This window comes from Danio rerio, chromosome 1 (genome assembly GCF_049306965.1).
Source record: "Danio rerio strain Tuebingen ecotype United States chromosome 1, GRCz12tu, whole genome shotgun sequence".
Taxonomy (NCBI): Eukaryota; Metazoa; Chordata; class Actinopteri; order Cypriniformes; family Danionidae; genus Danio; species Danio rerio.
In genome coordinates, this window is record NC_133176.1 from 42768403 (window position 1) to 42796093 (window position 27691).

Here is a 27691-nt window from a genome sequence, read left to right on the forward strand (position 1 = left end):
TATATATATATATATATATATATATATATATATATATATATATATATATATATATATATATATATATATATATATAGACTTAATGACATGAATATTACATCCAGTGTGTTTTTAGAGTCACTTGTTCTTAACAGAGTTAGCAAAATAGCAGATATATACAGATTTTTGTTGTATTTTTATGGAGTAGGTGACAATACAAAATTTTGGAGTTAATTTAAATATGTATTTTGGTCCCACTTTATATTGTGGCCTTAACTAATATGTACTTACACAGGAGTTAATAGTTTGTTACAATGCACTTATTGTGTAAATACATGTGTTTATTGTGTACTTATGCGTAATTAAATACATGTATGTAATTACATCTGTAATAACTTTTGTAATTACATTTGTAAATACACCGTTGACCATCCCTTACACCTTAACCCACCCTTAAACCTACCCATACCACCAAACCTGTCCATAACCCAACCTCTATCCCAACTCAAAAGCACCACAAGTGTTCTCAAATACATTATAAACACACTAAGTACAATGTATTTATTTTTTGATGTAAGTACATAGTAGTTAAGGACACTTAATATAAAGTGGGACCTGTAATTTTTTTTCAAATTCCTATGCAGGTAAATTTCACTCCTCTGACCTCTAAAGGGGCTCTAGTGACAGAAGCTGGCCATGGTCTTTAGCCTCCTTGTTAGAGCAACCGACTCCCAAAGAATCAACACTTCGGTTCCAGCTCAGACAGGGTTGGGTGCAGCAGGACTGTTACATGTGGGGGCTCGTCCAGGATGGGAGTGAGGTTTGGGGGGGTGAGTGTAACGGAGGCCAGCTAGCAAAGTGCTATACAGCAACTTACTATGAGTACTTTTTAGTTTATCCCAAATACAGTATAAGCATTATTGATATTACAATTTAAGTGTATGTGACCACTCAATACAAGCCTCAAGTTCAAGTATCAGAATCAGAATCTTTATTGTCATTGTACAAAATACAACAGAATTTATGTTTGCCCTTCCATTTAGTGCAGTCCTAATTGTCTAAAACAACAACAATAACAAGAGATAAAAGGTAAAAAAGCAACAATAACTATAAAAGTTGTAACAATCCAATGTTAGAAGTGTGTATAAAGTGGCAAGTGCATTTTCTAGCAGCTTTGAAGTTTAAAAGTGAATAAAATGTTAGCCTGAAAGGCATGCAATTGAATGTCCATGTGTAGAAACTGTGAGTAGTCCGTGCAAAAGTCTGTGTTGTTTTGAAAATAGCCTCAAATTGACACTTATGACTTATATGTTTTATGAAGCCATGATATGTTTTTTCTTTCAAGCTCTTCTTTAGAAATTGGAGTCTTGGAGCCATATACAGTGTGTCTTATTGATTTGATCCATCCTTATCCTCATTGTCCAATTAGACAAGAGTGTTGCTCTGTGTCGAAATACAGAAAATGTTCCTCAAGTTGTTAATGTCAGCTAATTAAGCATTCTGACACACGAAATACAACACTGCTCCTAATGTTATATGGATTTTATACTATAAATAAAAAATCCGTTTTTATCCTCTTAAATGAACTGGAACTAACTGCTGTATAATTATACCCAACAACAAACCGTGACCTCTATCTGTAAACACGTCTTATAGAATCTTTTTCAGTTAATTAACACATTATTTCACTATTTCATGAACCATTTATCCTCACAAGTATGCCCCTGCAAGCTTTTGTCAAAATTAATATTTTTCTAATAAGATTTTGAGACATTTCATCTGCACAAGGTGAAAAAACTGCCCACACACAGACATGAATAGAGCAGATACAGCAAATCCACATAGACACATATTTCCCTATAATACACATGGTGCAATGCGTCTCCAGGCACGACACAATCGGTTTTTGCTTATTTCAGCTTGGTGCAGGTATCGTTTTTACATCCTGCACACTGTTGTTTAAATAGAAAATATTTTTTTTATATAGAGCATGTTAGTAAAATGCACCTGTATGCAGGTCCATGCATGTTATTACACATACAGGGACACACAAACATCTTTAAATATGAAAAGTTAAGGGATCTGAATGGTTCAATAATCTAAAATGTTAAGGTTTTCTACTTACAAAGTCCAACATGAAATTAGTAAATGTAAAAATGGCAAGACTACAACTCTCTCCTAAAGGTAAATGGGAGATGAGACTCTTGGTTTAATGTTTGCTAGGCCCAAAACACACCCATAACTCATTAACGCCCAATTCACATGGGGCTACAGCATCAACGCTTGACAGAAAGTGTTTCTGAATTGGGGCTGACGCTATCATCATAGCAGTGTCAGCCAATTAAATTATAGTCCTGTCTTCTGTCTGAGCTGGGGTACTTGCACAGCGCAATCTGAGTGACTGACGCTTCCGTTGGCACTTGAAAAGTTGAGAATTTCCCAACTTCTCCTGGCGATGGATCCACAGTTCAGTTCAGCTGGGCGTGACGTCATCCATTAAAAGTAAATGGGAAGCTTTGACACTGATGCCCTGTGTAAATAGGCTTTAAGCCTTAAAGATGTTCAGGTCCGTGGGACCCATTTTAATTCATTCATTCATTCATTCATTTATTTTCTTTTTGGCTTAGTCCCTTTATTAATTTGGGGTCGCCACAGTGGAATTAACCGCCAACTTATCCAACATATGTCTTATGCACTTTCAGCTGCAATTTAGCTTACCAAATTCCCCTTTAGCGCATACTTTTGAAACCCACGCAAACACAGGGAGAACATGAGTGCTCTACACAGAACTGCTAACTGACCCAGCCGAGGCTTGAACCAGCGACCTTCTTGCTGTGTGAGGTGATTGTGCTACCCCTGCGCCACGGTGCTGCCCCGACCCATTTTCATTTTTTACAAAAATAAAAATTATACAAGTATTAGTTGTTTATCAGACTCCTTACTCTTGGCTCATTTTCTATAAATCATTATAATGTTTCAATGACAACACTGTATACTTCCTAGCACATTTATATTATATACAGGATATTAGAGTCCAGTAGACCCAGGGTTAAAGTGTTGAAATTGTAGGTCAAGGGCAACATCTGTTAGCATCTTTAGACCAACCATTTTTCCCATCCTCAAAATAGCAAAAGTGGATTTGGACATGCACTAGTGTACCTGTGCACTTTAGACATGTGATTCAATCGTTCAATTAGAGCCTTTGCTCTTACTCACAGACTGAACTTGCTGTATATAACATGTAGGAATGTTTGACTTACACAACTGCTGTAGACCCTTTGAAATATCTACACACTCTCACTCATTTGTCCATCTCTTCTTCACCATTGAAAAAATAGCTAGTAATAACTGAGCTGAAGACCAGCCATTGTCAAATGCAGTTCACCTTTCTTTGAGAGACAGGTGACCCAAAACCACTCACTCCATAGCAGGGCTTCAAGTGTGTGTGTTTTTTTGAAAGCAGGGACAAAAGCATCAGTGCAGCTTCTGTCCTAAATGACAGGATGTGCTTTAGATTACCTGCCTCTCTTCAGATGTGCATGCGTTCTTGTGCAACCAGGACTGTAGGGAATGACATTAGCATATGAGGGCTTGCTGTTTTTTAAGAGATTGATTTCCATAAACACTGCGAAATGAAAGCAGTCCAGCCATTTTAATTTTCAGAACATAATTTGCTGTACTCCGCTCTCTCCTTTGTATTCATACACACACTCTTCAGAGACTTCGCCATCCTCACACAGATGTATGAAAGCTGCCTTCTTGCACTCGAAACTGAATTTAATCCTATTTTTTATCTCCTGTGCCTGGAGGTGGAACGTAATGTTGCATTTAGCATTGTTTCGCAGGGCCTTATTTATGTGCTGCACCGTTCTGAAACAAATCATCTGAGCGTCTGTGTATTCAGTCCCTATGCAGTAACTAAGAGAGGCGAGCATGACACGCTCTTAATGAATATACCACCACTTCGGCTAATGCACACGCAGATGCACTTCCACAGGCTGCAGTGAATTAAAAACTGCTCAAGTGACTTTTCTGAAAGTCATAAAGAGGTGCTAAATCTGCAGCTGAATGTGTTTGGAACAAGGGAAGACACTTGGCAAAATCGCACGTGGTGATGTTAATATCTCTCAGTGCCCATCAGAAATGGTGTGAGAGAGAGAGAGATGGGTGATGAAAGTGAAAGCATATGGAGGAAGTGTTGAGAAGGGAGTGAGTAATAGGTATGAAGTGAGAGAGGCAGAAACAAATGAATTAAAAGGGAAATTGAGGACAGGTGGAGGGCAGAGAGAGAGAGAGAGAGATGAGATCGATCATATTAGTGTCTTGAATTTAGTCTCATACACTGTTAGACATTTCAAAGGGTTTTTACAGTAACTTACTGGCAACACTGTTGCCAGTAAGTTACTGTATTTTAGATTTACAGTATACAACTGTAAATCCGTTTACAGCATGTTACCGTAGTGTCTGAAAATGGTTAACTACTGTAAAAACCTAAGTTAACAGTTAGCTACTGTAAACCTTTTAATTTTGTCCTAAATATTTTATAATATAATTTTATTAATATTATTTTAATACTATAGACCTAAAAAAGACACAATTACAAAATATTAACAAAATAAACACTCTTTATTTAAAACATTGGAGATGCTTAACCCAAGCTTAAAAATGTGTAAAAACATTACATTTCAATCATTCAAAATATTTTATTTTAAGAAAAAAAACATTGAAAATGACAAAGCACATTAACATACATGTACAAAACTAATTTAAGTGTCTGACCTGCATATTGTTGAGAAAAAAAAAAACAATTGTACTAAGTACTACTGACATTAAACCAGACACAATTACAAAATATTCCATTCTTTAAAACATTAATAATGCTTAAAGCATTTAAGGAAAATGTGTGAAAATTACATTAAGCAATAAAATCAACACATTAAAAATAAATCAATCACACAAAGCACTAGAACATACATGTACAATAAAAATTTAAACTTCTGAATTGCATATTGTTGGAAAAATAAATATTTGTAACTATTAGCCGACTCAGAAACAACCCAACTTTAAAATATTACTAGTTCTGGTGTCAAATGCTCAACAAGGTCTGAATTCACATGTTCAAATGCAATTCATCTTTATTTCTATTGCACTTTTACAATGTAGATCAATGATGTCAAAGCAGCTTAACATAGAAGTTCTTGTAAATTGAAGCTGCTTCAGTCCAGTTTTCAGAATTGAAGCAGTAAATGTCACTGCTGAAAGTCCAAACACTGAAGAGCAAATCCACCGATCCACCAATCGTAGCCAAGTGATCCAGTGGTGACAGTGGCATGGAACAAACTTCACCAACTGACAAAAGTGTAGAATAAAATCCCTTGAGAGATACCAGGCTCAGTTGGGCACGACCAGTTCTCCTCTAGCCAAACTTGTGCAAGGCCGCAGTCTAGGCACCGGAGGCTTGAAAGTTCACCAGCGGGTGGTCAGGCTGGCCCATTGGATCAATGCGGAAACTCATTGATCACGTGTGTCTTTTAGGATTCACTCCTCCATGACCACCACAGCATCTGGTCAGGATTTGGCCCAGTCCCGGATTATGAAGACCTCTGGATAAGGAGAAACAGACTAACATAAGCATAGAAGAAGCTTGTTTAAAAAAAATAAATCATATACTGGTTAATTATTTTGAAGCATGGCAGCTAGGTTGGGCTAGTTTTCAGCTGGTACTGAGCAACTGGCTCCTGCTCATAACCTGCTCACTACCATGTTTAAAAGATAACTAACCAGAATGTCCTGTTTATTTTTTCCCTAACAAGGTTTTACAAAAACATTGTAGCATTTGTGATGGGTTGATTCACTGCAGGACAGATTAGACTATTTGTTTTATGTATTCCTAATAAACTAAAACTGACTGAATACTGATACAACTATTGAGAGTGTCTCACCTAATCCAAGTTCTCAGTTAGCTGGTGAAAGAAGGATAACTCACTGTTGTTCATGGTTGTCATTCTCTTCACTACTTCTCCTGCTATCTTCTGGCTCACTCTGGTTGTTGCTGTGCATTTTGTTTCATCCTCTGGAATTATTTATATAAAAATTTGTATTATTTTATTTATTACAAAATATTTAGGCAACATGAAATGGGGAAAAAGACATTTGATACATAGACAAATGCATGTATCCCAATACTAATTATTGTATTTTGAAATGTCTGACCCATGACAGACCTCAATCTGCTCAAAAATATTATAAACAAAGATGGAAAAAAACCCTACTAAATAGTTTAATAAAAAAGGGAAAAAGATTTTTTTTATTTAGCTAGCAACTAAACATGTGACACATTTGGTATTAAAAGTAACGTTACTATATTGAGAAACAAATAGATGTACAGTACTTACTGTTGTATGAGGTCCAGTTTGCACAGGCAGGCTCCCAGTATTCTATATTGAGACCACAAAAAAGCCAAAAATACAGATAAGAATACCATGCTACAATCCACAACCTCCACACAACTTTTTTTTATTTGTTTACCTTGGTTGCTTACTGGTCTTGCTTATTTTTTAAGCATAAGGCTGTGCTGATCAAGATGTTCCTCCGAAATGCTGTTTGTTTCTTCAGACAAAACCTGCTGCTGTGCCAGTGCCATATCTAAACAGAAAAAATATATAATGGTAACAATTATGTTAAACCAAATGTCAAGAGTTGTGATAAAAAATAATTAGCAAACAATAAATAGCAAAAATGTGGTTATTAGCATAATGCATAGAGGTAAAATTGGTTTTATATTAGCAGATTCAGACTTCCCCCTTAATAATTTAATTTCATAAAAGTATTATTTGCAAACTCTAAATAGCGAAATCATTTTAGCAGCTAATGACTATCAAAGTACAACATGCTCACGGTCAAATAAACAGTGTTAATGTTGATTTCAAGTCATACTGGCATGCTAATTCTGATCGAATATTCAAAGTAACATGGTAAACAGTATAGAGTCTTCTAAATGAACGAATGTGCGAATATAAAACCAACTTTACCTCTATGCATATTGTATAGATTTACGTTAACGTTCTTATAGGTTACGTCGCGATGTTATTTTCTCAAGCTAACGTTATAAGTTACTCTAAACCAGAGAAAAATAAGTTCACAACGTCTAATATATATAGTATTAATCAATATAAGTTAAACGTTGCAAGTTAAAATGAGTTTGAGTCCAATGATCAGTATAAACTTAGCTCAGTTTAGCTAACAGTTAACATTACCATTTTAAGATCGCTTCAGCCAATGTTGCCGAGCAAACAAATGCTAATAGAGGTGCTCAAATCAATGTCGAGTGTTGTCAGCACAGACAGACGCGCTTTTACCTGGATTATTTGATGGTCTTTCATTCATATTCTTCTGAAAACACTCTCTGCCGGACCGTTGTCTCGTTCTAAGTGTCCTCCAAAACTGTCTGCATACCTCTGGTTCCCTCCTAAACCAAAACCCGCTGCAACACCGGTTCCTATGTAAATAAATAAAAAGATATGACGAGAACAATGGCTAATAGTCATAAACAGTCTTATTTAAAGTAATAGTAGTGTATAATGTAATAAATTAAATAAAGGTAACATCTTAATAGATGATATATTTCTCAAATGGGCAAAATAACGCCAAGCCAGAGAAAATAATAATAGCCAACTTTATACTTTACTTTGTTCTATTCTCGTCCACAAAACATTCTGTAAAATGAAACACTGCCTCAGCTTACCAGAGTAAAGTTTGTTAAATCCAGTATGTTCTTCAGGCACACTAATAAATTGTCCTCCAGAATTGCTCCAGGGTCCTCAGGCAAAATGTGGTGCAGAGTAGTCGAATCGCCGCAAGGTGGCGTTGAAGCAGTTGTGGAAAATACAGTATAATACACGAATTTTTACAAATACAGTACATCGCTGTATATGTTGTTCGACGTCACACTAAATTCCCATAATGCAACGGTAAATACAGTTATTTACCGTAAAAGGAATTTGCAGTATTACACTGGGTGAAATACAGTAAATAACTGTGTAATTTACAGAAATGTCTAACAGTGTACTGTTTATACAAAAGGGATGTGCATCATGGTTGGAAACAATTGGCTGGGGGAAAAGCCTTCTTGCTGTTGTTTGCAGTGAAAACTTCTGTTTGTCGAAAAAATGCTGCTGTCTTAAAGTCTTAAAAATTCCATACAAAATGTAATGTTGTCATGTTTGCATAAAAGTTAGGAAATATTTATGAACAAGCAAAGTGAAGTAAAAAAAAATGTCAATGTTTCCCTGAGATATCTCTACTGGGAGACTCATGGATTTATTAACATTGCTGTTCTAAGCTGAAGTTGGTCCGTTCAAGTTTAAAAAATCTATCAGAAGGTGCTAATTTGAACAATTTATATTGATATTTAGTTAGTAATTCAGTTTAAAATGTAACAATGATTCTGATCAATTGATCATATTATAATGATTTAATCAATATTCCTGTAAAATACAGTATTTCTGAAATAGGTGATATCTGTATCAGAAGTAATGTTGTTAAAAACGGTAAATACATTGGTAAAATGCAAATATAAATATCAAACATCTTTTTTTGAAATGGTATATACACTCACTGGCCACTTTATTAGGTACACCTTACTAGTACCGAGTTGGACCCCCTTTTGCCTTCAAAACTGCCTTAATCCTTCGGATTCATCAAGGTACTGGAAATATTCCTCAGAGATTTTGGTCCATATTGATCCATCTCCCATTCCACAACATCCCAAAGGTGCTCTATTGGATTGAGAACTGGTGACTGTGGAGGTCATTTAAGCACAGTGAACTCATTGTCATGTTCAAGAAACCTGTCTGAAATGATTCGTGCTTTATGATATAGTGCAGTGATTCTCAAATTGTGGTACATGTTTCCCAAGTGGTACGCAGGCTTCCTTCTAGTGGTACGTGGAGGAATCGCTGAATAATTCAAGTAAAAAAATGAACACAGTTTTAACCCTTTGATGCGTACGATAACAACGATGTAATCAGGAAATTGATTTTAATAGGCTAAACTTTTAATTTTATTTACATTTTTCTAATGTTTGTTATGTATTCTATCATTTGAGGTTATTTTCCTCCCCATACTTATAACGGTTGTTGGGGCGTATCTTGTATTTTTATACCCCAATGTTGACAGGTATAGTTTAATCACTTGCTCCTCGGACACAAATAGCCTACTCTAACGAGCAGTAAGCAGATCTAATTTCTAATTTAAATATGCAAATCCAAATCATGTATTTAAAATACAAGTTAACCTTTAGATTTCAAAGATATACAAATAAGTCATATATACATGCAACATAGATTTCAAAATTAATCAAACAGAGCTATATATGAATATTATGACATACGGTATAACCTATATTTATGAGGTCCAAGAAACATTTGCAGGTTGTGATGAATAGGCTACTTTATGATAATACATTACATTAAAGTACAGCAGTTTTCCTTTAACTTTTTCACAGCCGTGCCATTTTTCATTAACTTTTAAAATCACATTTTAATTTAAACGTTGATGTTTTATTTATCTTTTTCTTACCTGTAAGTGTGTTATTGTTCAAACTATTTATAATGTTTAAAGTGGCTGACAATATTAAATATTCATAATATTAAGAATTAATCTGCCACGTCTGTGAACTGTGCAGAGCTGTAGCCGCTTAATTGTGCCTGCTATGTATTTTAATCCCTGTCATTATGGTGGTATTGGAGAGACCATTTTTTCTGAGGTGGTACTTGGTGAAAAAACTTTGAGAACCATTGATATAGTGCATTTTTTCTGCTTAAGTAGCTGGGAAGATGGGTACACTGTGGTCATAAAGGGATGTACATGGTCAGCTAATACTCAGGTAGTCTGTGGCATTGACACGATGCTCAATTGGTACTAATGGGCCCAAAGTGTGCCAAGACAATATCCCCTACACCATTACACCACCCCCACCAGCTTGAACCAATGATAAAAGGCTGGATGGATTCATGCTTTCATGTTTTTGATGCCAAATTCTGACCCTACCGTCCAAATGTTGCAGCAGAAATTGAGAATTGTCAGACCAGTCAACATTTTCCAATCTTCTATTGTCCAATTTTGGTCAGCCTGTGTAAATTGTAGCCTCAGTTTCCTGTTCTTAGCTGACAGGAGTGAAACTCATGTAGTTTTCTGCTTGTGTAGCCTGTCCGATTCAAGGTTGGACGTGTTGTGTGTTCAGAGATTCTCCTCTGCATACCTCAGTTGTAACAAGTTATTATTTTAGTTACTGTTGCCTTTCTGTCAGCTCGAACCAGTCTGGTCATTCTCCTCTGACCTCTGGCATCAGCAAGGAATTTGAGCCCACAGAGCTGCTGCTCACTGGATATTTTCTCTTTTTTGTAATCATTCTCTGTAAACTCTAGAGAAGGATGTGCTTGAAAATGCCATTAGGCTCACTACAAATGTGCGTTAATGAGCAGTTGGACAGGTGTATCTAATAAAGTGGCTGGTGAGTGTATCTACTGAAGACATCTTGAAAAATGCTAAAAGCCAAACATAACTATGGAAATAAACAGCTTAACAACATTTCAAAATGTCCTTGGTTGTGTTTAAAAGCTTAAAACAACTCTATATTGGTATTGTAAAAAACGAAGGAGAGTAAATCTGTAAATAAAATTTGTAGGTGTACACTAGCAATTCATTATTCCTTTATACGAGCCTATTAAATAACTGAGTCATTGACAATCAGTTCTTTGATCCTCAACAACTCAGCATTTTTTAAAATATTAGGTGGGCAAATGATATAATGACACATTTATCAGGACTGCCACTGAATGAACCAGCCATTTTAATGAATCAATTGAATGAATAATTAATTGACTCGCGCATTAAAACAGTGACTTGCTGTCACCGTCTTGCAATTTTTAACTTGATTTAATTGGATTGATGATATACCTGTAGTCTACTTCTCTTTTAATGTTCGTTTCTAATAAAATCTAGAGTTTGACCTAAACATTGTATTAAAATGCTCTTATAAAATTGCAAAATTCCACTGGAAGTCAATTTAAACTGCACAAATTGCTTGGTGATGGAAAATGCTATCACTGATGTACATTTTTGTAATTTTGTCTACAGCAGTTCTTGACAGCACTTAGTACCCAGTTGCATTTTTAATACGATGTGTCAAGTTAAAAATAGTTCTTTTAAAGAACCTGTGTTCAGTTCCATTCAGCTACGCTCTGTCTAGCCGTTTGAAAGGAAGAGTGCCTCCAGAGTCTTGACTCTTTTGCGGCTGTGGACAGAAAGTCATTGCGTGTGTGCAGTGTTGGAGCAAATTGCTGTCTAATGAGTCGTATAGTGAGACACCGGCGAAAGTCACACCGTATCCACTGACAAAATTAAAAATGAGGCCCCTTTTTGACATGTCTGACATGTTTGTGTATAGCTGAATGGCCGTGACTGAGTACTTGAGTACAAATGCTGTCACAAGCATCTTGTCATCTGTCAACTCTCCTTTCTTTTAATTTGTTCGGGATGAAAGAGCAGTAGTTATTAGATTATTCAAATATATGCTCTCATGATACTGTTGTGTCCACAGTTAGTAATTAAAGCAATTCAGACAACATCTATTATAATTATTTGATTATTATAATATTACTATAATTATAATTGTTTACTGTATATAAAATACTGTTACTCTATAGACTGATAGACTTAATAACCTGTTTTTATGTATTTTGTAGCATTGAGGTTATATGCAATTCTTTGATTCCTCCTCCTTAGCCAAATTACATCAACTTTGAGTGCTTTTGTTCAAACTATTTTATTGCCAGAAAGGCGACTCCCTCCCATCTCGATGTGCCATCGTTATCTTAAGAGAGACTGAACAGACACCTCACTGCCTCATTAATACAAGCTTCAGAAGGTTTAAGTAAGGATAGCAGACCCCTCCCCCTTGCACACCATAATGTACGACACATCACATACTGTAGGACAAAAATGAAACCCCCTTTTCCTTTGTAGACACACATACAAACATTCTTAACTAATGAAATGGACTTGTAGAAAACCAAATCTTACTCTTAAATGTGTAGAATGTTTAATCCTGCTTAATGTGTATTTAAAGTGTCATGATTGGTATCGTACTCCTTTTATTTCAAAACACATGATGCAGAATGCATTATAATAACTTATACAGCTTACATTCTTTCATACTGTGGGTTAAAGTTTACCCGCCCCTTCAGGGTGGATCCTCATTATGCGTATGAGTAGCCCAGAGACAAAGAAAATTTCCTGTGCAAATTTTCCTTTCACCCCATTAATCAGTCAGTTGAAAATAGGTTCCATTATTTTAAAGCAAGCAAATCGGGCAAAACACCACCAGGGAAGACCCCGTTTCTACCCACGTAAAGTCCACGTTTCTTATTTTCCGGCAAGTATAAATTCCGTTAAAGATCACACCTCAAGTATAGGCCCATCTACACCACAAACTTAACGCAATTGACAAGAGGACTTCTTGAGACTCCATCTTCCACGCATCAGAGAAAAAGGCTGATTTGTACTCCTGCGTATGGTCCGGTGCAGCCTTCATGTGGTCGCATAGCCCTCGCCGTGGCCAACGATGACGTGCACCTCTCAAAAAATGTAACTACACATCGCATCGACGCGTAGCACAAGCTCTGATTGGTCGGCTTGGTAGCAATGAAAAGTGTGGGAAAGGGTGTGTGCCACGCGAAACCCATTGGAGTGAGTGTTTACAAGTGTCGAGTCCCGTGAAGGAGCTCCAGATGGAAAGTTTTGTTTTGTGTTTACCTTATGAATAATGTTGTTGAACATTAAAATGAGCCAGTTTGACTCACTTCTACATTAAGGTAATATTCAGAAAAAACAGAACAACAGCGAAGAAACTCGAAACAGAGAACCATAAACACCTACTGCCAGCTAGCATTTCGGAAGAATTAATACAGAGCAATACAAACAGCATGCAGAAGTATAAATGCACGGCAATGCGCAGTGCAAGCATTGAGGGTCACGCCGATCACGACGAAGAAGTATAAACCAGTCCTCAGTCTCTGGAACTGAGTGGAATTTGCCATTCTTTTATCTCATTCATTCATTCATTTATTCATTCATTCATTTATTTTCTTTTAGGCTTAGTCCCTTTAATAATCTGGGGTTGCCACAGCGCAATGAACCGCCAACTTATTCAGCCTATGTTTTATGCAGCGGATGCCCTTCCAGCTACAACCCATCACTGGGAAACATCCATACACTACAAACCATATAGCTTACCCAATTCACCTTTGGACTTGTGGGGGAAACCAGAGCACTTGGAGAAAACACACGTGAACATGAGGAGAACATGCAAACTCCACACAGAAATGCCAACTGACCTAGCCAAGGCTCAAACCAGTGACATTTTTGCAGTGAGGCAAACGTGCTACCCACTGCGCCATCGTGACACTCCATTCTTTTATCTCAGTTCTCTATTTTCTTTTCTGTGTTTTTATGTACCTCATGTTTGTTTGTTATGTGTTAGAGTAGTCATTAAATCACGCTATAACCACTTTGGATTGTCTTTGGTTTGCCTCACAGAAATGGTGACTTTAACGACAAAAGATTCTTTCTACCAGCTTATTTAAGTTTAATAAAACTTGCAAAACTATTTTTCTATTTCACAAGGAGTAATATAATATAATTGTAATATAATATAATATTATAATATTAATAATTATAATATAATATAATATTCCCTTTCTAAATAAATAAGTCAGACGAGCATACAAAGTCATTGTTGTATTTATTTTGTTAAATTAACTATAATTCTGAATATTTACAATTAATAATAACTTGTTATTATTCATTAATATTCATAAATTTACATAATTTCATTACAATTTGTTCAATAATAAACAAGACCATACATGTTTGTGTTCATTTTATTTTCATATTAAATATATATTTGAACAATATAGTTTTGATCTACTTTGTTTTTTTGAACTGTTCTTTTAAAAGGCTAGCGGGTCATTTCTGTGCCAACAAAAAGAACAAATACCCTTCACTGTTTACAAAACTAGACACGCTCACAGAGACAAGTGTCATTTCTAAGGACATCCATTTCGGTGATATCTGTCAGATAGCACTGATATTTTATATGTGGCACACAGAAAAATATGCTTACAGCAGCACTGAATGTTATTCCGTGTCTTGCCCACAGAAACATGCGCACACATTTAAACAGCACAGATCAAGACGGTTTGGCAGATTGCATGGCTGAGATGAGGAGGGAAGCTCAAGAGAGAGAAATAGAAAGAGAAGTAGAGGGCTTTAGGGAGTCTTTGCATCAAGCCAAAACAAACCATCTACTTCTCTGCGATTCTCATGGGCAAATGCCAGTTCGATATCCATGTCCAAGAAACACCCCAGGCATCCCTGGCACACACGGAAAGCAAATCCCTTTTCTACTGGCATTCTTTAAACGCACCAGCCCCTCTTTTTTTATCCTGTGGACAATACTGTTGATCAGAGCTTCACAGATGGCTTCTCTCTCTTTGCTCCATAGAGCATTTAGGGCCACAGGCGAGCTCACATTAAAACTAACAGTCAGCAAGTCCTCTCTAATTACTCTTTCATTCACTCCAATGTGCTCTTTATGTAGCCGGCTGACTGCATTAGCAACACGCGTGCGGTTAGTGCCCGCGTGCTATGAAATTACGCAATAATAATTAATGCAGTATTAATGGCAGCTGCTCTCCATTAGCTAGCATATGAGCATAGCCTTTTCTCCTTCTCCCATTACCGCTCCATTCCGCTGTGCTGCCTTGTTACGTGTTGTGAGGTGCTGGAATATGCCGAAGCTTCTGTTGGTGAGTTTGTTGTGCGCTTGTGTGTGTGTGTGTGTAATGTCTAGACATTAGGTTTCCCGCTTGTTAAAGGAAGCGCTGCAGAGTCAAATCACTTCATTTACGGTTGATCTGTTACATTACCGCAATTGGATACTCCTGACAACTGCATTTGTGGCTGAGCTTCATGAAATCAGATGAGTGTCTTCTAAAACTACTCTAGCTAATAATAATTATTTGTTTTTGTTTTGCTTTGGGTTGTTGGATGACCCTCGTTCGTCTTTGCAACACATATTTCAGATATTTTAGATTTCATTTGAGACCTCCATCATCCTTCATAGATGTCAACAGCCCTGAAATGTTCAAAGCCCAGAAAATAAACCAAAACTATTGTCAAAACATTCCTTGTGACATCAGTGGTTAAACTGTAAATGAATGTCCAAAACCACGTGTGTGCAAAAAAGCTGTAAAAAGAAAGGGCATTGTGTGTTGTGCTGCTGGCTTGTAGCTTACTGTGATTCTGGAGACAGATCTGAATTTCAGTAGTCATGTCAAAGCAGTGACTAAATCAGCATACTATCATCTCAAAAACATTGCAAGAATTAGATGCTTTGTTTCCAGTGAGGACTTAAAGAAACCTGTTCATGCTTTTATCACCAGCACAATGGACTACTGGAATGGACTCCTCACTGGCCTTCCCAAAAAGACAGTCAGACAGTTGCAGATCAACCAGAATGCTGCTGCCAGGATTCTGACCAGAGCCTCTACTTGTCTATAAATCACTAAATGGCCTATGGCCTATACAGATAAGCTCACTGCATACAAACCTAACAGATCCCTCAGATTATTAGGATCATATAAACTAGAAATCCCAGGAGTTCATTCAAAGTAAGGTGAATCAGTCTTCAGCTACAACATCACCCGCTGCTGGAGTCAGCTTCCAGGAATGATCAGATGTGCTCCAACATTATGTACATTTAAATCTAGACTGAAAACACATGGATTTAGATATGCCTTTACTGAATGAGCACTGTGCTAGGTCCAACAGATCACACTAATAAGTCTTTCTTTTCTTTTTCATTCCTTTAAATCCTGTTTTAAAACATTTTTATCTGTTATTAATCATATTTTTTTTCTTTTAATTGTTTTTTATTTTCTTGAATTACTTTGAATGACCATTTTGTATGAAATGTGCTATATAGATAAACTTGCCTTGCCTTACTGGCAGCACATTATAAATACATTCACAATTGCACACTATTTAAAAAATGCATTTTCCTTTTCTTGACTTTCTAAAAGACCATGAAATATGAATGCATTTTGCATAATGTTAGCATGATTATGTTGATCGAGAACATTAAAATCATACTAATAAGAAACTGCATTGACCATAGGCTAGAGCTGTTGTTTTTACGGCACAACTTTGCAATGCCAATTGCGAATGTTCATTAAGAACTATGATTTTAAGAAACATTGAATTGTTGAACAGTTTTGCTAACGATGGAAAGTAGTTGGCTAATGATGCTTTTGGGAAATTCACCCCACAGCTACAAACAGAGAAAAAACGGTTTATGAAGTATAATTGTATTTTTAAAAAAGTGTTGTTGATTTTTCTATACTCTTTTCTTCGGCAATTTATAGTCTTGGTGCTTATCTTGGGAGCGTGGGTCACAAAGCATTGGATTAAAGATGGTAATTAACTGCCATGTGAAGCGATTTAATGATTTCTGACATTAGATTATTCTGGTTTACCTCATGAATGTTTGATCACACTTGAGGCTATAGTAAGAGTCACAAGAACATTGGCACACAAACATTTATAATATGCTGCTAATGGAGGAATTCACGGACCATTTCATTAGGATAATCACACATAGTTACCTTTGGATACAATTGATCGCTTATCATTTTTATTGAACATATTAAAGGGATAGTTCACTCAAGACTGAAGATTCTGTCATTTGCTTAATTTTGATTTGTACCAAAAAAGTTTGAGAATTTTTTTTGTTCAGTTGAAAACAACATATAATATTTTGAAGAATTTTGGAAACCTGTAACTATTGACTTCTTTAGTATTTTTTTTTTTTTTTTAACTGTGGATGTTGATGGTTACAGATTTACAACAATCTACAAAATATCTTCTTTTTTGTTCAACACAAAAAAAAACTTAAATTGGTTTAGAATGAGTCAAGGTTGAGCAAATCAATGACAGCATTTTCCATTTTAGATTACCTATCTGTTTAAACAACCATTAACTGACTGTGATGTGAGCAAGCTACTGCATTGTTGATTGTAGTCCTTGCTGCTGGTTTCTAAAATGTTGTTGGTTTCCATTCCTACAGTCACAGCACTTACATGATTACAAATGAAATTCATTGCATGTGAACAATGCACTAAAGACGAACAATTATCAAAGCATGAATCAAACTTCCTTGCAATGCCAAAAATGGCATGGCTTAACATGGCCCTCCACACATCATTTTTTAATTATGTCTTTGTATACAACCAGAGGCAGATCATATAGAAGAGGGAAATTGCTTACAGTTACGATTAGCTTGTTCTTCATCAGTCATTTGGTTGACTGCAGTATTTCAAAGGAAGAGATTACATGGTCTGAAAAATCTCTTCCTGTAAGTACTTAGCATAAATACACATGTCTCTAACAAATTTCATCTTTCTCTAGAAGTCTACTTTCAAGAGAACAACACTATAGACACGGGCGAGGTGGATGTGGGCCGAAGAGCAGTACAGGACGTGCCTCCTGGAACTTTCTGGCGCACTCAGCTCTTCATTGACCAGCCGCAATCCCTCAAGTTCAACATCTCTGTCCAGAGAGGGGCACTGGTGGGGGTCTACGGTCGGAAAGGCCTGCCTCCCACACACACTCAGGTATTAAAGACAAATTTTTGTTCATTTAATTGGAGTCTGATGTTTATTCATTCATTCATTCATTCATTTTCGGCTCAATCCCTTTATTAATCCGGGGTTACCACAGCGGAATAAACCGCCAACTTATCCAGAATATGTTTTACGCATCGGATGCCCTTCCAGCTGCAACCCATTACAGGAAAACATCCATGCACACTCATTCAATACGCACACAAACAATACAGACAATTTAGCCTAACCTATTTACCTATAGCGCATGTCTTTGGACTTGTGGGGGAACCCGGAGCACCCAGAGGAAACCCACACTAACACGGGGAGAACATGCAAACTCCACACAGAAATGCCAACTGACACAGCAACCTTCTTGCTTGTCACCGTGCAGCCCAGTCTAATGTTTAAATTAGTGGTATTTAACATTACATTTTCTCATAATGTTTAGTAACTGACATAAATACTGTAGATTTAACCCATTAATGTAATGAATTAGTTATTGAGGTAAATATTACGTGTTAAAAAAATTTAATACATTTAATGCACCTGCCCCTCCCCAGACCTATTCATGTCATTTCATTTCGTAAAGTCGAGCGCTGATGAGCATGATTCAAAAAAGTGCTCACCGCATGTTGGAGCCTATAGAATGCAATTATATGTCCCTACAATTTCCAAAAGATATTAGGCAAAAATACCTTGCATAAACAGGATATCTGCTGGGTCTTAAAATGTCCTAAATCTCAAAAACTAAATTTTAGGCCTTAAAAAGTCTTAAATTTACTGAAATATTGTGTTGTAGGTTTCACATCTTTTTTTAAACAGGTCTTAATTTTCCTTTGTCCATGTATAGCTACCCAATCTGGCCAACAGGCATGCAATAAATTTTGTAAACAATAAAACTTTTAACTTTTTTTTTTACCATAATGGTTTAATTATTTTTCTTACAATAACATTTGTTCCTGGACAGACTGATGTGCATACATTTAGTTTATTATAGTTTTAAAACCTTAAAGTTTTAATTTTTTTATTTATAAGAAAGGTTATGTTGAAATTAAGTGTATACAACTATTTAATTCAATTCAATTCACTTTTATTTGTATAGCGCTTTTACAATGTAGATTGTGTCAAAGGAGCTTAACATAAAAGATCATAGCAAATTGAAACACTGTAGTCCAGTATTTAGTGATTCAAGTTAAGTTCAGCTCAGTTCAGCGTGGTCTTCTAATCCCTACCGAGGGCCCAAACACTGAAGAGCATATCTATCGATGCGCAGCTCTACCGATCCCAAACCACGCAAGCCAGTGGCGAAGGCGGAGATAGAAAAAAACTTCACCAATTGACGAGTGAAGAAAAAAAGCCTTGAGAGAAATCAGACTCAGTTGGGCACGACCAGTTTAATTTCTCTGCTGGCCAAACGTCTTCTGCAGAGCTGCAATCTCAGCAGCGGAGGCAGGAAGCTGGGCCTCAGCGAAGACTCGTCTGTCCCTGGAGCTTTACAGGAATCAGTCTCATGCTCTCCACTTCTCCAGGACCACCACAGCAGCTGCTCAGGATACGGCCTGGTCCAGGATATGGAAACCTTGGGATCATCTCGTCGCTAATCTTGGATCATTCAGTGACTCTGCAAAGTCTGAGGGCCTCGGGAAGAGTATCCCCTGGTGGAAATAGAGAATAATGAGAATAATTAGCCTAGAGCTTGTTGTTTTGACACAATATTAAAAATGTAAAATTTGCTCAATTAACTAACATTTTTTTTAATTTAGTTATTATTAAATTGTCACGTTTTATAGTTTGATAGGACAAAAAATCTTTTCTAACTGTGCCATTCAAAAAACTCATTAGTGTTTAGCCCTATATATGTCTAAAATTTCATTCATAGTAATCTTAAAAATGACTTAAAAAGTCTTAAATTTAACTTGCTGAAACCTGCAGAAACCCTGATTAAGGATATAGTTTAGCACTATCACGCAAGGGCTGTTTTCTTAATAAAAAATAATAATTAATTGAAAACCCTAATTTTACATTAGGTTAGCAAGTCATTAAGTACATTTACATGGACACCGATATACTCAGATTTAATATGATTAAGACCCTATTCGGGTTAGAAGTCTACCATGTAAACATGTAATCTACCACCCTGATCATATTATTGTCTTATTCAGATTAAGGCAAATAATTAGATCACTGATGACCATTTAAACATAATCATTGAGATGCTTACTGCATTAGTTTGAAATGCCATGCAACATTTTTAAGAAAATGTTCTCCACTGACCTGAAGAGGTTTCACTGACCCACAGGGGTCTGCTGTGTTTGGACGGTCTCTGTGGGTGACAAATGACATTTGAAAGTAGCACCACTGCATCCTCTTCGATGCCCACTGATTTTCTAAATTTTTCGAATTTTGAAGGAGACTGTTTTTCACATTGGTAATTATCTACATTTCCATTCATTATTACAGTCATAGTTCACACTGTAACCGCATGTAAGAAATACCAAGACACCTGCTATTCCAATTACCGTCATCCTAGCAAATGAGGCTCACAGATCTGCTACAAATGAGAGACCGCAAACTTTACTTTAGGGCCGTCAGTTTTGACACACTTTCAAACGTGACCTTCAGAGCTACACACGGTAGAGCCAGACAATCCCCATGCAATTTCCATCTGCCACGTCTCTCTAATTCAAACGTGAAGCGATTCATACTTCTATGCATGTTTTGCTTGGCTTTGATTAAAAACTGTACTTGGCCTTCGAAAGCAAACCAATTATTTCTCCTTGTCCTGTTTCTTTCTTTTTGCCAAGCAACAACAGCGCTCAGGCTTCTTCAAGGGTACATCACAAAACCCATAAATGCTTAATAGAGGTAATTGGCAGTGGAGTCCTCTACAATAAGAGTCGATAGCACTGACCCACTGCTTTAATTGCCACACATGAATCAATATGTTTCTTAAAGGCTGAATAAAGGATAGGTTGAAGTTCTATTGACAGAGAGAGGCGTGGAGATTTCTGTTTCCCCCACTGATCGAAATGTCTTCTTGTTTTGTCAGGCGCTGCCTTGTAATTTCTTTGCTCACTTATTCTCCTGAATATAAGCAAGTTAAACTCATCAGGCCTTGACTCAAACTCTCTCTCTCTCTCTCTCTCTGTGAGCAGTGTGTTGATGTGACAAAAAGCTTATAACGTCATAAAGCATTTCTAAAATGGAGCGTCATTTTAAAGATCTTCCTCTATCGCTCACAAAGAGAATAACAAAAAGCAGCCACTTGATTCCAAATATTTCTCTTGGAATATGTTCGCAAACATCAATTTCACACAATTGATATGTATTAGAGCCACAAGCTCTTCTTACAAAACAATTTTCTGACATTGTAGTGTATAACAAAACACATCAGAGTCCAGAAACGCTGCGCAGGTATGTTCAAATCAAATATATGTGGAGCTGCAGTGAATATATGCTGTTACTGCACTATGCTGCGACCTACACATAACTACGTCTGTGATTAGAATGGGATTTGATTTGTTTTGTGTGTGTGTTTTTGTGTACAGTATGACTTTGTGGAGCTGCTGGATGGCAGTCGTCTGATAGCAAAAGAGAAGCGTGGACTGGTGGAAGTGGAAGGAGCAGCCAGGAAGGCTCGTTCAGTTAATGTTCATGAGGCAGAGTTCATCCGATTCCTGGACTCGGGCACCTGGCACCTCGCCTTCTACAATGACGGCAAGAACGCAGAGCAAGTCTCCTACAACACCATCATCATAGGTATAGGATCACTTTTTATCTACATATGTATTTATAGTCAATATTAGGATTATTATGATTATAAACATTTTAAGAGCTCTATTTATCGGCTGCTATTCAGAATTGCGACAGTGACCGTGTTAACCAGTTAGATTTATGTGCTCCTAATAAAGCGCTAGGTGATCTTGGAACATTCTTTAATTATTCTGAAGCACATGATCATCAGGTTTTACACATGAGTTCTTGCACCTTGAGTGCTGCTGTCAGTAAGAACGGGCATTCAAAACGTTATGAGACGTTAAAAAATGTTTGCAGTTATGTGAAGTAACAAATTACAAATATTTAAATTACTGTCATTGAGAAGTTTTTCTCAGGAATTGTACTTAACTAGTTTAAAAAATGTGCACCTTTACTTTCACTTGAGTACATTTTTAGTGCTGTATCAGTACTTTTACTCCACTGTTTTCCTTCAACCTGTAGGCACTACTTTATTATTTTTCTTTTCTGTGGTGATTGGCTAGTAGAGAAGAAGTACTAAACAGTTCTGTAATTGCCGTCCAATCAAATCGAACAAAGTAAATTGCATTATACAGAACAACTTCATGACAAAATTGTTGCACGCAATGACCGAGAGACTGTTTAGACTGCATGCCACTGATGAGAAAATGGCGAATGTCTAATGCACTATAGAAATGGACTACAGAATATTACGTTTTCACACACACATGCACAAATCGATGCATCAACCAACAATAGCGTAACACCTGATTTATGCTTTCACCTGGTACCGTGTTGCAGACCTCCGCTGACTGCGCACGCACCTCACAGAATGGACGAGGCTTTTATACTTGACCCCTTCGGCATTGTGATATTCTTTAAAACAACAGGGGGTGGTCAAAAGAAACCCACGGTAAAGTCAAACGGATGAACAGGGAAGTAGAAAGTTTCCACAACTACGTCATGTCATTAATATAGTTCAAGATTTTGAAACTAATAATTTGTATATACACTGTAAACCCTAATGCTGTAACTAATTAATTGAATTGAGTACTATTAACTTAAATCATTAAAATTCGTTTATCTTAATTAACCTTGATGAGTATTTAGAACTTTTTCTTATTTTTGAGTTTGAAAAAATTTAATCTTTCAAGTAAGGTGAACAATTCTGCTGGGTTTAATTTATACAAAATGTCTCTTTAAAGTTTCATTAACTCAAAATCTGTCAGCCCAGTGATTTTGCGTCTGACGTCATCCAGGTTCACGTACGTGCTCATGCTTCATTCGTTTTTTTCAAGATGGCGGATCGGCCTCGCTTCACACTACAGTAAGTAAAATATTTACAAATCCAAGAAATATTAAATGTATGTTTTAATTAATATAATCACAGTAACAGTTCAATGTAATGTACAGTTAATCAGGGTGCGTTTACATGTCGTACATTACAGAAAACATGTTTAGCCTCACTTGTTGCTAACTAACGTTAACATTGCTGTTTAAAAAGTTAGAATCAGTGCAACGTTAGCGTTAGTTGTTACGTGTTAACTCTGAATTTTAACAGAGTGTGATAAAGACAAAAATATTTAAAATCGGCAGATTACATTTTTCAAAAAAATTTTAATCTTGGCGCGACTGTGCCATTTCTCAGCCTGTGCTGAAGTTGTCATGGAGACGCGCGCTCTCACAACCGCATGTCATGGCGCTGCGCTGAACTCCATCCAGTGTGTGAATGTGGTATTATCTTTGCAATCTGTAGGCACTTCGGAAACGAAAGGCGCAAGAAACATAACGTTAATCATAACTCAAATGATCTCCGCCTAAACACTTAACGGTATTTTCTGATGACGCGCAAAAACGTAGTCTCAAAACTTAACTCTGTCACACGCAGCTTGTTGCTTGCTGATCCATGTATGAGGATAGCCTGACGGAGAACATTTAAGCTGCGCTCCTCACCTAAGCAGGTACAGAGCAGAGCTTCAATTTACACTACCACATTGAGATAAAGTTGGTTTTATATTCATACATTCATTTAGTAACAACTTGTGACTCGCTCCATAAATTGTTTACCATGGTACTTTGTCTATTCGTTCTGAAATCACATGCAAGTATGACATAAAAACAACATTACACTAAATGCACTATTTTTTTTGACTGAACAATGTTGTACTTTGAAAGTCATTGGCTGCTAATATGATTTCACCATTAAGAATATGCAAAAATTACCTTTCTGAAATTATATTATTAAGGAGAAAGTCTGAATGTGTAAATATAAAACTAACTTTACCTCAATCACCAGCACTGATCAACACTTTATATTTCCTCGCGCTTAAGACGACATCTCTGCATATCAATGATTACCTGATTAATGCGATCAGTTAAATGAGTTTAAATGTCATTTAGGTCAAATGTATTTTAAAGGTATGATAAAAGTTTTTTTTTTTTTTTTCAATCTATTTTTTAAAATGTTTACTCTGGAGAGAATATAAACAGCCTAAAAAACAAAGTATGCATATCTATAACACATTAATACAAAATTATGTTATTAAATAAAATAATAACAAAACAAAATATTCAAAACGTGGTAAACAAGACGTAGTTTTCTGATGTGCAAATTTTGTAGCTTAAAATATATTTATATCTTAAAAATATAAATATTTTAGTCTATATATTTTTACATCATTAGACAATAAGGTAAGTTTTGTTATTTCTAGCTTTTAAAATCAGGCCTTAAATTTCTTTGTCGTCCTATTCAGTTTTAGAAATTTCAATACTGTTTAAATTAAATCTGTGTTCATCAAATCAAAGCAACTAACATGATAATCAGCTCTATTGCTAACCGTTTTGGAGGTTAACGTTAGACATCATGCAATTGTACTACTTCCACTCTCAGCTAAATGACACTGTGACTTTGTGTACTTACAGAATTGAAGGTCGGGTGTTGCTGACTACAGATAGGAACTACAAGGAAAGTGAAACTTCAGCTAGACCTTGAGTTCAGTTTACAACATGAAGATCCTGCTTTCAACATCTGATCAACACCTGATTTTTTATCTGAGGTAAAAAATAGATAAGTAAATGAAACATAATAATAATATTAATAAATTTTTTTCTAGAATTGTATATTTTGTGGTGTGGGTTTGTTTTATGAAATTCTCTCTTGTTTCTTTTTGCTGTTTGCAGAGTACCAACATGTTACAAATGAGAATTTTCCCCACAAATTCTTTGCACAACTGGACCACCACCTATTTCATTTGATGACAATTTCAAGGCAAACAGCATCCAAAACTGGCAAGACAGCAGATACCCTGGCTAATCTTTTAAAGGCTTATGATGAGCAGGTATGTTTGGGGTCACGTGTTAAAGTATACATTAAAATATAATTTGAATTTTTTTTTTTTTTTTTATTGATTTAACTTCATTTATTCATCATTTATTATACTTGATTTCCAGGAACTGAATGATGTCAGTTCATGACGGACTACTCTTATCAGAGGTCTTTTGGTCTTGCTGCGTGAGCGTGACTTAAGATTCTTTAGGAACACCCTGGTAAGACTTCATTCATTCTTTTCACAATTAGGCATGTTTAATAAAAAGATGAAAGTTTTGAAAACTTTTACTTAACATATTTGTAATCACGGATAGTTGATGAATCATATAATATTGGCTCAGTCATTTTGATACTGTCCTTACATTAATATCCTTGAATTATATTTTTAGATTGATAATCCTGCTGACTGAAGATGCTTTATTGGCCCTGCATTCACTGAGGGTCTCTGTTGTCCTGAAGAATGAATTGGACACCACCCACAGCACACTTCCAGACCTTTCTTGTCTTGTATGGATTAATGTATGCTCTTCACATAATATATAGTAAAGGACTTTGAACTTGTGCAAAAAGTTTTGCTTGGCATGGATGATGGAAAATAAAAAGTCTCGTAGCATGGAAACCTTAAAGAATGAGTTGATTGTTTTTTTTTTTTTTACTTAATAAAGACTGTCTCTGGGGTAGTAACTTCACCTTTAATTCGTAAGGGTGCATTTTATTATATATAGGGATAGTTTGTCCAAATGTAAAATTCTGTCATTTACTAACTCTTCACTTGTCCCAAACCTGCTTGAATTTCTTGTTTCTGTTGAACACAAAAGTTAAGCAAAGCTGACAACCTGTAACCACTGACTTTCTAATAGGAAAACAAATACTGTGGAAATCGGTGGTTACAGGTCTCAGCTTTTTTTTTTTTGGTCAAAAATAACCTTTTAAGTGTTCAACAGAAGAAAGAAACTTAAACAGGTTTGGAATAAGTAAATGACAGAATCATAGTTCAACCAAGACTGAATATATATATATATGCTCTCCGTCAAACAGAAATTGGGGGAAAAAATAAATGGGGGCGAATAATTCTGACTTCAACGATATATATATATATATATATATATATATATATATATATATATATATATATATATATATATATATATATATATATATATATATATATATATATACAGTTTCTGTGTAGTTTACACTAAACGAGTCACTTCACAGAATGTGCACTTATTATTTTTTTAACGAATGCCTTATTTTATTTGTGAAACTGACGATGGAGAAGTTAATTTTAAAAAATGCTATCAAAATGTATGAGCTGGGTGATTTAAGTATTTAAAGTTGAAAGAAATTAAAGCAATTAAGTTAATTGGTATTAAATGTATGAGCTGGGTGACTAAGTATTTAAAGTTTGGAAAAATTAAAACAATTAAGTTAATTGGTATTAAAATGTATGAGCTGGGTGACTTAAGTATTTAAAGTTTGGAAAAATTAAAACAATTAAGTTAATTGGTATTAAATGTATGAGCTGGGTGACTAAGTATTTAAAGTTTGGAAAAATTAAAACAATTAAGTTAATTGGTATTAAAATGTATGAGCTGGGTGACTTAAGTATTTAAAGTTTGGAAAAATTAAAACAATTAAGTTAATTGCAATTAAAACGTATAAGCTGAGTAACTTGGGTATTTTAAGTTAGGTGAAGTGTCTTGCATGAGTACAACAAACTCAAAACTTAATGTTTCTGTTTACTTAAAATAGATAATTTCATAACTTAAAAAATTTGACGTAACTGATTACCTCAAATTTTTTGAGTTTTGTCAACTTATTCGGGATTACAGTGTATAATAACTTTAATAAAAAGTTATTTTATAGATTATAAAGATTTTTATAACCATTTAAGATTTGTTTTTAATTCAAACTATGATGCATCACTTGCTTTTGTTCAAATCTTAGACAGTTCCACCTTTTTAAGTTTATTAAAATTTTAATAACAATAGAACATGGGTTACTCTACAAATATATATTTTTTTTATTATGGCAAAAATAAATGCAAAAAAAAAAAAGGGTTACTTACCAAAAAATACAGACTTTTTTATTTAACCCACTCAACAATTTAAACATTACTGTCTGGCTAGTTTGTCATCTACTGATATGCTAAAAAGGCAATAATGGTCCAACATTCCTGACCGTTATCGCCAAAAAAGTCTAAAAACAGGGCATCAGTATGTTATAAACTCATCAGTATGTTATAAACTGATAGGTTCAAAAAGTTCTTTCCAGTTATCAAAGAAATAATTTGTGACTTCATTTTAGTTTTGTAACCATTAAATTGTGTTGAATTCACAACTGTAACATATACATCAGTGTAAAACCTATGAATGGTGGAAAAACACAGTAACTGTGTATTAACTGTGTATTAAAACCACTTGGGTCTCCACTTTCGCCATGTCCTCTCTTTTTGGTTTTAACAAACTTATCCCTCAGGTTTTTCCAAACTTTTACAAAAACTGTCCTCCTTTCCCTCCTTTTACTGTTCCAATTTCTAGGCAAGAATTATTGATCATCTGGTTATCCCTGTGATCACACATGGACAGATCATAAAGATGTCTGTACAGGCATACCTGTTTCAGAAAAAATTACTTCAAATTGATTCAGATTCAACTCAAATGAAACGTGGCACCGTGCTAACTGTTCGCTCAAGTCTTAAAGAAATGTGCATTCCGCCAAAGTGAACTTCCGCAAACACAGTGATGACATCACATTTGCTGCGCACTCAAGCAAACTAGCGTACACGTCGAGTATAAACCAGGCTTTTAAAAACTTTTAAAAGAGCTACTTTTTACTCATACTTAGTAATATTTACAACAGATACTAATATTTACTTTTACTCTACTTGCACTACATAAGTAATGGGTAATAGAACTTT

The 27691-nt window shown here is 35.6% G+C and overlaps 1 protein-coding gene and 2 long non-coding RNA genes across 52 annotated transcripts in view; 2 read left to right on the plus strand and 1 right to left on the minus strand.

The window, feature by feature from the left end:
- tenm3 (teneurin transmembrane protein 3) overlaps window positions 1-27691 on the plus strand; it is a 421902-nt gene that overhangs the window by 305200 nt on the left and 89011 nt on the right. For 39 of the 49 annotated variants that reach the window (XM_068221974.2, XM_068222090.2, XM_073954574.1 and 36 more), the window contains 2 exons: window positions 17509-17714; window positions 21254-21464. In XM_068221974.2, the coding sequence (XP_068078075.1) occupies window positions 17509-17714; window positions 21254-21464 (417 nt within the window). The remainder of the gene's footprint in view (window positions 1-17508; window positions 17715-21253; window positions 21465-27691) is intronic. The other 10 variants (XM_073954516.1, XM_073905874.1, XM_073906073.1 and 7 more) reach the window with 1 other exon arrangement.
- On the minus strand, window positions 4663-7428 carry LOC137495616 (uncharacterized). Of its 2 annotated transcripts, XR_012407244.1 has the most exons (5): window positions 7338-7428; window positions 6508-6624; window positions 6375-6416; window positions 5966-6052; window positions 4663-5582 (listed from the first exon to the last, which is right to left on the minus strand). It is a non-coding gene; the product is annotated as an uncharacterized lncRNA (long non-coding RNA). The 2 variants fall into 2 exon arrangements; XR_012407248.1 differs by lacking the exon at window positions 4663-5582 and having other exon boundaries at window positions 5922-6052; window positions 7236-7418.
- Window positions 22720-24496, plus strand: LOC137495621 (uncharacterized). Its single transcript, XR_011015567.2, has 3 exons — window positions 22720-22767; window positions 23329-23401; window positions 24363-24496. It is a non-coding gene; the product is annotated as an uncharacterized lncRNA (long non-coding RNA).